The sequence below is a fragment of the Corylus avellana genome, chromosome ca11, assembly GCF_901000735.1.
Source record: "Corylus avellana chromosome ca11, CavTom2PMs-1.0".
Classification (NCBI taxonomy): Eukaryota; Viridiplantae; Streptophyta; class Magnoliopsida; order Fagales; family Betulaceae; genus Corylus; species Corylus avellana.
The window spans coordinates 20,657,618-20,670,508 of NC_081551.1; the positions used below are offsets into that span (position 1 = coordinate 20,657,618).

At 33.6% G+C, this 12,891-nt stretch overlaps 2 protein-coding genes across 2 annotated transcripts in view; both read right to left on the reverse strand.

The window, feature by feature from the left end:
* LOC132166287 (uncharacterized) overlaps positions 1-1,909 on the reverse strand; it is a 24,768-nt gene extending 22,859 nt beyond the window's left edge. Inside the window, exons 1-2 of the mRNA XM_059577083.1 lie at positions 1,748-1,909; positions 594-793 (exon numbers count right to left, since the gene is read on the reverse strand). Coding sequence (XP_059433066.1) covers positions 594-775 — 182 coding nt within the window. The 5' untranslated portion in view covers positions 776-793; positions 1,748-1,909. The remainder of the gene's footprint in view (positions 1-593; positions 794-1,747) is intronic.
* Positions 1,910-7,064: 5,155 nt separating this feature from the next.
* LOC132165214 (1-aminocyclopropane-1-carboxylate synthase 7) lies at positions 7,065-9,874 on the reverse strand. The gene is made up of 4 exons (XM_059575701.1): positions 9,695-9,874; positions 9,287-9,576; positions 8,139-8,980; positions 7,065-7,147 (listed from the first exon to the last, which is right to left on the reverse strand). Exons 1-4 carry the CDS (start codon positions 9,872-9,874, stop codon positions 7,065-7,067), a joined length of 1,395 nt encoding a protein of 464 aa, XP_059431684.1.
* Positions 9,875-12,891: the final 3,017 nt, after the last annotated feature.

A 12,891-nucleotide genomic window follows, 5' to 3' on the forward strand; every position in this document is an offset into this window, starting at 1 on the left:
GGAAGTATACAAGAGAAAAACACATAGCATATCTTGCAATGTTTACCATATCCTATGTAACTATAGTGCCCATCATATACAGGATCTTACCATCTAAAGTTTGCAAATGCCTGATAAAGCCAATAACAAGCACCTTATCTTAGAGCAACCATGAGCAACCTATAGACACCATACATTTGTTATGAGTGAATTAATACACTCCTCCAAAGAAACACACAAAACTCCTAATTCACTTATTGATACATGCATATCATCATATATGCTCTACGACTAAAGCCACTAGAATATGCTTAATAATTACTAGTTTTAGAGAATCTAATTTGATTGAAGTTAAGACTTATTTACAACATTCTATGGTAGTATTTTATCATTGTGTTTGACAAATCTGCAAGTAGTTGCTTCATTTTAGAGCTAGAATGCTAATATCCTTGGTGCCTAATTTTAAAATGCCTTTGAACTTTCTATAGTTTGTATGATATAATATCAAGGCACACAATACATCACGCAAAGGAGTGTTAAAAAAAACTCCAAAAAACCAACCAGATGAAAAGTAATATCAAATGCCAAGACAACAGGGGTATAGGAACTACAACCTAGCAAGGCGAGTGTAAAACAATTGCTTTGACAAGAGGTTGCATTTCTCCACTGTAGGTGGCTCCTGAATGTATTGCTTGTTCTGCTCCAACAACTGCTTGTAGTAAGCACCTCCATGCTTGGAGACAAGCTGAGACGCTTGACAAGCCTTAGATTGCAACTGCCGCAACTTCGAAGCCATCAACTTCCCAAATTAAGTCTAATCAAATAAACCAATATATAATTAAATACTCAGCTAAACATATCATTTCTAAACCACAAAAAGGGATATATTCTTGCAAAAATATTGGCTCTGTTTGTTAAACTTTTTGTTTTATGTCTTTTGTTTTCTCTTCTAAAACAAAAACATTAACAAACAACTCAAACACAAAGCACTCCTAAAAACACAAAAACGCTTTTCACCTTTATGTCATATCAAGAACACTTGTTCAAACCAAAAACAAAAAACACCCCCAAATCACATTAACAAACAGAGCCATTGAATTTCACACCAACTGAACACTACTTGATTATTCAAAACATAGCAAATAAATAACTAAACCAAACTGAGCCATATACGTGAAAACAAAGTTCTAAAAAACTAAGGTCAAATTACTGAATAAAATGAGCTTTGAAACTTCCAAACCCTAGCATTTTCTTCATTTATTCGCACCAAATGAAGCCTAGAAAGCTATGGAAGCCCAAATTCACATAATACCAACTAAAAAAGACAGCAAACATGCACAAAACACAAAATCCCATCGTTATTCTAGCTTTTCAATAAGACCAGCAAGGAAAACAAGCCAACGCCAACACAGATAGGACCAGCACTCAAAGTTCATTCATTCATCCACAACCTTTCACGGCACAAATACCAGTCTCGTACCCAAAAGAACAAACGCTTCAATCCCTAATCACTTCATGTTCAACATGAACCAGGTATGAATCCAAAACCACAGAGTACCACAAATCACAAACCGCATTATATAAACCCCATCAATTAGACCCATCAACATAAGCGCCAAAACACATGGGGATCGGCCAAAAAGCAAAAGATCTAAAACGGAAAAACAACAATCCAAGAGACACAATTGAAATGCTCATACATAGACAGTATACAATCAACGAAGTTTGTAAATCTCAAGTGCAGATGAAATTAATTGAAAAGATTTACCTTCTGTTGCTCTCGATTTGAACAAAAGAGCAAATACAAGGAAACAGAGAGAAGGATTTCGCTTCTCTAGCCGCCGGGAGGTCTGCGGAGTGCGAGAGAGAGAGAAAGAGCAAGAACGTATAGGGATTTGACGGAGGTTTTTCCGTGGACGCTTTTTTCTTTTTTCTTTTTTTCTTTTTAGATTGCAATTAATGGCAATTTGGAATGCAATTACAGAGAAGAGAAAGGGAAAAATTAAATTTATTCATTATTTATTCATGCAATTTTTCTGATTTTAAATAAATCCCTTGGTTACTATATCGTATAATTAATTAAAAATCAGTTAATTAATGCCTAGTAATTCTTATTTAACATGTTATGTACCAACATGACATAATTACTTTAAATTACATATATATCATAAATAAGAAATTAGAAAATAGGTCAAACAAATTATTTATTTATGATATATTTGTAATTTAAAATAATTAATCGTTCAACTTTTGCTCATCTTTTTTGTAAATTTACCATTGAATCTATAAGATGTACATCTGGTCTTACATATTTAATGGTAAATTTGTCAATCTCTGTGCTAAAAGATGGAAAAACAAACATTTCTCAATAACTATACCATGTATCATGTAAATATGGCACATAATATGTCAAATGAAAAGAACTGGACATTAATTGGTTGGTCTAATATAGTAAACTGTTAAAAAGAGCGAAAGGAGAGGATTAATTGTATCATTTTGAATTTACTTTATTGTACCTAACGGAATATATAGCATTACATTATTTTAAAACGAAGTGGTAATATATATGTTATTAAGATAGTGTTTGTTAAACACCACAATTCCACTAAACACTATTCATCTAATTTTTCTAAAAAAATAAATATCAAAACATTCTTACTTTTTGTATCATATTATTTACTTTTTACTACTATTCAAATAAAAAAATAACTACAAAATAAATTTTTTTTACTTTTCAATACAACTTTTTACTTTTCTATATCAATCGTTATTTTATTTTTTAATTTTTTTTATTATGAACAGTACTGTTGAAAAGCCATGTTTAAAAAACATGGTCTAAATCTGTAAAATTTATCAATTTTTAGAATTTTTTTAATAGAAATATTATTGCATAACTCTTTTTGTTTCATGTAATATGATTCCTACTCCATATTCAATTTTAATTTAGTATATCATACAAGCTTAAGGGCAATGAAAAAACACCATTCAATCCCAAATGGGCACCATCTACCCATGATTAAATCATACAAATTTTCATGCAAAAATATGATAATTTGATAGTTTTCATCAAAAAGTCTTGTGCTCAATTGAGAATACATTTTACCCCGCAATTTTTGTAGGCTAAATACGTATTTTTTAAACAAAATCACATAAGATATATTGCTTAGGAGTAGATTTGAATAATAATAATAATAATAATACCGGTTTAAAAATGTAAGAACATAGGTAAAAAAGTGTAGTTCTAAAAATGCATGCTTTTAAAGGCCGAATCATAATTCTTTCGAATGATTAATTATATTTTTATTAATTACATTTCAAAATTACTATTTTTTCAAACCGCCCGTTTAAAAAACTACTAAACCAAAGCAACACTCAATAGGAGAATGAATGGATTTGAAAAATAATATTTTGAGGTAATTTTAAAATGAGAAATGCTGGCTTCATTAAAAAATTCATCTTTTAGCCATTTTAATCTTAGGTGGCATGGTCCATGTTAAAATTAATAGATTTTAAACAATAAATTTATAGATTTATGAAAAATGGACCATGCCACCTATAATTAAAATGACCAAAAGATTGACTTTTTAATGGAGTCAAGCATTTCTTTATGATTAATAGATGAGATGCATATCATGCATTCCTCTCCTCTCCTTTTTGAAGTTATTTAACAAAGCAATGCAATCCCCTCCAACCCGGCCCATAATTAGCAAGACTGGATGGGCTTAGTCATGTCAAAAAACTATACAGCCCAACATTAAGAACGAACATGGCCCAATTGTTTTGTGATGAGTTGGAACTAGGCCCAATTTTAAATTTCTTAACCTTTCCTATGAAGAGAAACTAAATTAGTTAAAGATCTTTTCAATTTCAAGTAAAATTAACATAATTTATTTGATTAAAAATTTTCAGTAAGTTGATTTATTTATTTTTGATTTTTTAAAGAAACAAATAACAGGCCTCGTTTGACATTTTTATTTTTATTTTTAAATATTTTTAACTTAAAAATTATTATGATATGATATAAAAATGATGGTATTTTAAATATTTTGTATTTTAACTTGTTTCTTAATACTTTTACTTCTTTTTTTTTTTGTTGGTAAAAACTAAAGGCAAATACAAAAAGCATTGCCAAACATGACCTAAATTTTGGGATCCTGATTCCCTGGAATTCTTAAGGGAATTATAGTTTTTGAAATTTTAGATCATGACTATCAATTTTCATCCAAGAGTCATTATCCTGTTACGTGTCCCACTACTAATAAAATAATAGTAAATTTTTAATGATATTAATAATCATCATTATTTTATTATTTTATTAGTAGTGGGACAGGTGGTAGAATAATGGCTCTTTAATGAAAATGAATAACCTGAATCTGAAATTTCAGAAACTAAAATTTCCCAATAAATTTAAGCATATCCAAATCCTAAATTTTGAGCATCTTCCTTGGCATATACCACCTTAACCTGAGTAATTCTATATTCTACCATTTTTTATTTTTCAAAAACTGATGGTGCATGGTGTTTCATAATATTTGATGCATAAAAATAATTTTTTATTTTTTTATCCATATGTGATCAAATGGGAACGCTCTACGCTGTGGGTGGCCCCATGACAACGGCAATCACGCAACCAATTGCTATATTCTATCACGCCATTCTGCCGACTTATAAATTTGTTTTTGATCACTCGGATCCCAACAAGGTGGTCGACAACTTGACTCATACGGATCCCATATGTATATCTCTCGTGGGGATCTCTCATACACTTACGTGGCAGCTCATGATTGCCCTCGTGAGCCACAGCGGCTGATCGATCTGGACGGCGGTGATGGGCAGATTTGCTTTTAACGCAAAAAGTGCCTTGGGAAGCCAACACGCCGGGAATGGAACAGTTTGACTTTTATGACATTAAATGGGTAGGTGTTGTTTGAAGTCAACACGAAGCATGTGTTTTTTTGTTTGAAAACAGATCTGCGCATGTCTTTAATTTATTCTGAGAAATTTTTGTTCTTAATTTCTTCCTTTTTTTTAAAAAAAAAAATTGGATTTAAAAAGTGTTTTTTTTTATGTAATATGAAGGTAAAAGTAATTTGAAATGTTTTGTATTTTAAATTGTTTGTTAATGTTTTTATCTTAAAAGATAAATAAAAAAAAAATGGCAGAAGCAAACAAACAAAGTTTTCCTCTAAACTATGTTGAAAGAATTTATTTTAACCTAACCTATAAAAATGACATGTGTCTATTTTTTTTAAGGACAAAGTTTTCTTCCAAACTGAGTTAGAGGAATTTCTTTCAACCTTAGTCTATAAAAGTGACATGTGTCTGTTTTTTTAATAACATGCGAGGTGCACATGAGTTTTTAATAAGATTTATTTCAATTTTGTCCATGCTATTAAAAAACATGTACTTTTCACATGTTAAGGGACATATGTCACTTTTATAGACTAGGTTGAAGGAAATTTCTTCAACCCAGTTTGAAGGAAAACTTTGCCTTTTTTTTTTATTATTTTTTTTAAGAACTGCCATTTTTTTAATAAAATGTGAGATGAACATGAGTTTTTAATAAAATGTATTTCAACTTTGTCCCTACTATTAAAAAAACATGTGCATCTCACATGTTCAAGAGACACATGTCATTTTTATAGACTAGGTTGAAGGAAATTCTTCCAACCCAGTATGAAGGAAAACTTTGTCCAGAAGCAATCTTGATGCCCTTTTTCTTTTTTAGCTCACTTCATCTATCTCATTTTCTTATAAATCGAGTCATCTAACACAAATAAATGAAGATAATACGTCCCAAGGGGTAGCTCAATCGGCTGGGACCACGCCTCATGAAGCGGGGGTCACTAGTTCAAATCACTTTCCCCCCCTCTTGTGCGAACATGTCAAAAAAACATGTGCATCTCACATGTTCAAGGGACACATGTCATTTTTATAGATTAGGTTGAAGGAAATTCTCCCAACCCAGTTTGAAGGAAAACTTTGTCCAGAAGCAAACTTGATGCCCTTTTTCTTTTTTAGCTCACTTCATCTATCTCATTTTCTTATAAATCGAGTCATCTAACACAAATAAATGAAGATAATACGTCTCAAGGGGTAGCTCAATCGGCTGGGACCACGCCTCATGAAGCGGGGGTCACTAGTTCAAATCACTTTCCCCCCGTCTTGTGCGGACATGTCAAAAAAAAAAAAAAAATTGAAAATAATAAGATCAAGATCTAGCCCTAGAGGATAATTTTCAATGGGGGATGTATATTGTGTTTTATTTATCTTTTCGCTTTGTTATTCTCTCAAAGTGTTAATTAAATAATTAATTTTATTAATTTTTAATATTTTAAGCTTGTGAGATAAGTGGAATACGTGACCATTTAACATGGTATTAGAGCAGATGTCTTAAGTTCAAATTCTAACTCCCCACCCCCGCGGAAGAAAAAAGGTTTATCTAGTAATTATAGTTTTGGCCGGAAGGAAGTTGGGACTTAATAGATGAAAGTCTGACCTAATTCTTGATGTTAAACCTAAACTTAAGCAAATTGGATTAAATTAAATGACAGTTGACACGTATAATTGGAAGCTAAAACCATGTTTGACGAGAGGAAGTTGGGTGATTAGTTTAGTATATGGAAGAACATTTGGTTGCCAAATTAGTGTTGTTTTGAAATATGAGAAAAGCTATTGAATCTTAAATTAATATTATCATAATGATGATTAGTTTGCAATTTAGTTGGATTTTAGAAGGAGATGTTAAAGTCAAATCCATGCTTTAAAAAAGTAAACGCTAAAGAATTATAAGGAAATTTAATAGAAAAACATGTTCCAATCTCAATGTATACAATAGTGACTTAGAAAATTCCAGACATATATGTATTCTATGGTGTTGGGAAGCGCGCATGATGCTGCTAAGATGCATCCAAGTTTATATATGCTTATTACACCCTGTTTCTTAATCCTTGCTTGAAGGATTAGTTGAGATCATCTTCATCATATATCCATTTCTTTTAGTTTAAGTATTTAATGTGGTTGTTAAAGTAGCATATTCCTATCGCCACAAACTTTTAAGACTGCAAAAGCATATTTTTGCACGTTCAGATTGGTTGACGGGCCACTTGCAAGACAAGAAAACGACAACCGGAGTAGTCTTGGTTTGAGGCCAGCGTGGAACTTCTGATGGTTAAGTTGGCCGTGCGAAAATATGCTTTTGCAAGAATAATTGGCGATTTAGCATGACATTAAAGCATAGGTCATGAGTTGGTGATTGAACAATAATTAATGATCATTACATTAATATAATCAAGGTTTATTCATTGCAATAAGCTGCATCAAATGATGATATCACGTGGTGGAACATTGTTTGGTGTAAATTAAGCATAATTGTGTATATATGGAAAGCTATAAGCAATTAATTAAGCATATCTTATCCAATAACATCTTAATCAAGCCGGCTTAATTATGTTAGCTTGACATGACCATGACAAAATCAACTTCAAATGTCAAAGGTAAGAAGTTCCAGTTTAGATTCCAACCAAGCCAAGAAGTTTGGTCGGATACATGTTGAATTATTGTACAAACTTCCATGTCCCACATTAGTTTTAATTAATCATGCCTTTACAAGGTTGATTATGTTTAGGTGATGAGAGCTCATGAACAAATTAACTCGCTTCCACACTAAATATGCTGACCAGGAGAAAAGGCATCATAAAATACTTTTAAAGTGAGAGAGAAAGTCTAACAAATGGAATTAATTTCTCAGCAACTCAGAGAAAAAAACATACGGAATTTCTGCAGATCGAACTTGCTTATAGCAAAGCAAGCAAACAAAACTATTTTCCAATTCAATGTGATTTACAGTACAATCCACAACCAGAGAGAGAGATAGAAATCAAATCTCTGATCTCAGTCATGTCATCCAACAATCCACAACCAGAGAGAGAGATAGAAATCAAATCTCTGATCTCAGTCATGTCATCCAAAGAATCAAAATGGACAGAACCATTAAAAAAAAAAAAGTAACGAGATTCAGTAGACTGTTATACGATTGGAATGACGTGTCGAATTTTTTATTGTCATGCCATCCGAGTTATATGATGATCGTATAGTAGTCTACTAAATAGCTAACATTATTGAGAAGAGATTTGATTTTTACGATCGATCTCGTTCTGGTTGTTCCATGAAAATATGGATTCTTTTCAAGGCAACTTGTAGGGTGAGCTCACTCATGTTAGCAAAACACACCCTGAACCAACCAGGTTCAGAGCAATGGCAAGAAGAGCCTGGGGATATATTGAGCTTCACTTCATGCAGCATGGAGTTCCAAAGAGCCAATTCACCTTCTCTTGTGGGTTCATCCAACAATGGACTTAGATTCATCCAGCAAAACAACCCAGCATTTCCTTTCAAACACTCAATACCAGCACTCCTAAGGCCTTCAATGATCATCTCATACCTCTTCCTTAATCTCTCTCTGTTTATCTTGATGTAGTTCTCTGTGAATGCCTTGTTGGACAACATGGAAGCCAACAAATGCTGTGTTTGCGAAGAAATTAAGGTGAAACTAGACATCCTCCTGGCTGTTGTCACAACCTTGTCGTTGTACGAGTATATCGTGCCAACTCTAAAACCCGGGAGGCCGAGATCTTTTGATAGGCTGTAAACAATGTGCACTCTCTCTGAATCCTTGAATTTTCGGGCTTCGAGGATTTCGGCAACGCTTACGAACTCAGTTGGCGAGAAGACGGATCCTGAGTAGATTTCGTCAGAGACGAGATGGATGTTCTTGCGAGTGACAAAGTCGAAAATCTCTTCAAGAACTGACCGTTGGATTGTTGCGCCCAATGGATTTGAAGGGTTTGTGATTAGCACCCCTCTCACTTTGATGTTCATGGCTTCTGCATTGCTATAGGCGGCTTCTAAAGCTTCTGGAGTAATCTGAAAATTGTTTGAGCTTTCACAGTGGATTGGTACAATTTTTACACCAGTTCTCCACCTTAAATCTCTATCAAATCTGCCATAAAAGAACATAAATTTACATTAGTTCAAGAATATGGATATTAAATCACCACTTTTCCCAAAATTTTAAGTTTATAGGAAGAGGTAAATTTAATCACTTAAGTATTACTTTAAGTGTGGGCTCAAACTCCCTTTTAATAGGTGAGGCCCAACACGTGGAATTTTTAATTTGAATGGAGGATTATTTGACAGAGTTAAGGCTGATTCCATGACCATTGGCTCTGATACCATGTTAAATTACCAGTTATCCCAGCAATTTTAAAGGTTAAACTGAGATTTTACAAAACGCTTAACTACTTACCCTGGATAGTACGGGGTGGGAACGAGCAAAGCATCACTGGGATCGGCAAGAATGAAGGTCAACAGCTCATTAGCAGCAGTAGCGCCGGCGGTTAAGACAATTCTTTCAGGGTCGAACTTTACTCTCCCTCCTCTTATTTGTTCCATGAAACTTGCCATTGCCTTTCTGAATGATTTAAGTCCATGGTAATCTTGAAACAAAGCATTCTCTCTAAAGCCAGATGCTCCTTTCCCCCAGCTAGAGGCTTCTGAATGCTTTTCCAAGTACTCTTCTAGCAAATCAAATGAAACCTGTTTAGGAAAAAAACAAACAAACAAACTGTTACATGCAAATTCTAAATCAATAAATTTCTGCAGTACTGTCTGTGACTGACACTCGTGCATATAATATATATATACACACACTTACTTGGTTTTCAGCCAAACCCATCTGTATAACTCCCAAAGGGTTATTGAGTTCATGATAAGGGTCTTCATCATAAGCTTTCCAGCCGGCAAAATATGGAGAGTCTTCCCCATGAGTTTCAGAAACTGCAACTTTTGATAGCTCAACAGAGGGCTGCTGATGATCATCAATCTCTATAGCCATAACTAGCTGTCTTTGTAAATGTTTTTTTTCAAAGAAAGCTGCAAATGGGTATGAGAGATGGAGAGATAGAGAGAAGAGAGAAGAGAGAGCAGAAAGCGCTGTTGAATGAAACCTTTGTCAAAGACCCCCCACATATATAAGCGGTTTCTGGCACAAAAATAGCTCTAAGAAAATAAAAAAATAAATTAAAAAAGAAAGAGCAAATATCAATGATTGATTCTGTGGTGTAAGCAAAATCAAAAGGTCACCTTTTTTACAGATATAGTTTTTATCTCTCGTGACAACTGTTAGCTTCTGTCATCTTGTCAAAGCTTTCTTTATCTCTCAATCTTCATCGAAGATCCATACCGAATAATGGTGGTTGATGAGGGGTATTCTTTATAGTCTCAATTTTCTTTCTTCGAGTTCCTTTGTCAGAATAGACTAGGTGTTATTATTTAATTGTGTTTTTTTTAAGTAATGTTGTTTAGTAGACGGTTATACGCAATGACGGAACTGGGGATGGTTAGTGTAGGCCATGTCCCCCAATACAAGGAAAAAAATAAATTTAAGGTAAAAAAAATAATAAATTATAAGGTTTTTTTTTTTTTTTTTGCCTATTGGTCGGCCTACCCATACCAAACTCTGCCTCCGTCCTTGGTTATGCGACTCTTATAAAAGCCCAAGAGTTATGTCAGAGGGCCACATAACACAGCTAATTCAAACCAAACGCATCCAGACACATATTCGATCTAGAAGCTAATTATGGCTCTCATACCACTTGTAAGGGATTCACTCCACTTAGGCATATTAAGTATTATATATTTTTCTTGATACCTTTTTAATGTGAGACTCAACATTCACAATAAATTAGTCATTGGATCAGTTGGTGAAAAAATAAATAAAATCAAGAGCTAATTTTTACTATCATATTATCTATAACTATCATATAGTAGCCGGCCTATTAAATAACATTTCTCTTTTTTTTTTTAGGCGTGTTATTAGTTTCCCATCATTATAATGGTAGTTAGGTTCTCTCTAAAAATTCTCACTTCCCAACCTATGACTAATCAAATTTTCGCCAAACAAACACTAAATTCCCTGGTGGGAAATGAAATAATGAATTAAGAATATATATTACATACAAATATTTGAAGAGATCTAAGAGTAGTTAAGTTCTGGTGAGCTGAGAAAGATACCAATTTACTCAAGATTAAGATTCTGATTTGCGAACAAAGCTATGACAAAGGGAGATCTGATGGCCCCACGTATGTATTAATTCCAAGCAACAAAACTTATAACTTATATCGGGTTTTGAGGATTGCAACTATAATGGAAATTCCCATAATCTAAGCATACTTTACAAGATTTTATTCATTATTAATCGGATATTGCAGTCGTTGGCTCTTATATTATATATATATATATATATATATATATATATAATGGCCTTTAATTACCGACAATCCAAAGTCGTCGCTACAAATACCCAGTCGGTCGGTAAAAACTCATTAGCGATGACTTTAATAATTGTTGTTGTTGGTGCGTTTTCTAGTTGTGAAATTTGTTACCCAGTGATTTTCTTGATGGCTAGGCTGTGACGAACCCCATATACGGCAATGAGGTTCTTGCAAAACATCAGAGGGTCTTCGGTTGGGACCGAAGACTCTCTAATACTTAAGTTAGCATCTATATTTTCAGAGTAAAAAAGATAATGAAAATTTGTCTTTATTTATCCACAAATCAGCGTGTGAATTGTGAGAGAGGTATATGAGATTTACGAGGGAGAGAGAGGGGTTCGAGAGAGAGGGAGACAGAGAGAGGTGAGAGAGATGGTGATTGTGAGACTAGAGAGAGAGATATGATTCTTTCTTTAAAATGACACGTCAACTAATTGGTCACGTGTCAATTTGACATGTTACTGCAAGGTGACGTGTCAGTTTTGACACGTCACCAAATGGTGACCTGTCAAAACTGACACATTGCCTTTTTCTTTGGTGATGTGTCAACTACTGCCACGCCACAAAATAGTGACGTGGCAAAAAAAGAATGAACAGTATACACGTCACTAATTCTTCATTTTTTTTTTGTATTTAATAGAGGAAGAAGATCCTAGAGAGGCGTGGGAGTTTTCTTTCCCCTCTCCTTTTATCCTCAAGTGCATGAGTGGTGTGTATATGTGTCGTCCAATGAGTGGTGATCGAGGGCAATCTTGTAAATAGGTGTAAAAAGGAGTGGAGCTCGAGGGAGGATATTTTCTCCCCAACAGTCGCAAAAGCGTTGAAAGTGGCCACTAATAATACCTCTCATGAGATCGGGATTTGTCGTTGCTATTATCAAGTTATCGCTTATAGTCGTTGAAGACCATTTTTCTTGTAGTACATTATTATTGGATTATGGTTGTGAATGTATATTCTTCTTAGTTGCATGCCATGTACATGGCCTACGAAGTTACACATACATACATATTATAATTAATACAATGTACCTGTATATATATTATATATGTGGAAGGGTGTTGGTGTTTATGGGTGCATGCTATTTGTAGGATTTAAGATATGCTTGTCAAGATTGTGCAATTTTTGTGGATTTCAACCAAAAGGGGGTTGAGAATAAAGAATTGGAGGAGGAGAAAATTAAAGAATGCAATAAGGTAAACTGATGATAATGAGAAGAGAATATGCTGCTTTAGATAAACGACGTGGGGCTCAAGATCATGAATATCCATGTGCAAGAAATCAATAGCATGAGATCTTGCAATTGATAGATTGAATCCTAATGCCGAAAGGAGAACGTGAATGGATTGATCAGGATGACGACTGTTCGGCGACTTCAGCCTGTAAGGGAGGGACAAGTATCAACCAAAGGTCTTCCACCAGATATGGAAATTCAATTTTTTATTTTTATTTTTGTGTTTCATCTTTTGAATAATGGCATATATATATATATATATATATATATATATATATATATCATAGTCATCATCAACTCATGGGCATGCATGTAATTACACTATCATTTCTTAAAGAGAATAACTT

What these genes read in the sequence shown, in the direction of transcription:
- LOC132165214 (XM_059575701.1), bottom strand. Translation starts at nt 9,874, where the DNA reads ATGGCTATAGAGATTGATGATCATCAGCAGCCCTCTGTTGAGCTATCA. An exon ending in TGGGTTTGGCTGAAAACCAA is followed by an intron (nt 9,577 to 9,694) that starts GTAAGTGTGTGT and finishes TTTCCTAAACAG; the next exon opens with GTTTCATTTGATTTGCTAGA. An exon ending in CCATATTTTCATGGAACAAC is followed by an intron (nt 7,148 to 8,138) that starts CAGAACGAGATC and finishes CCAACTTAACCA; the next exon opens with TCAGAAGTTCCACGCTGGCC.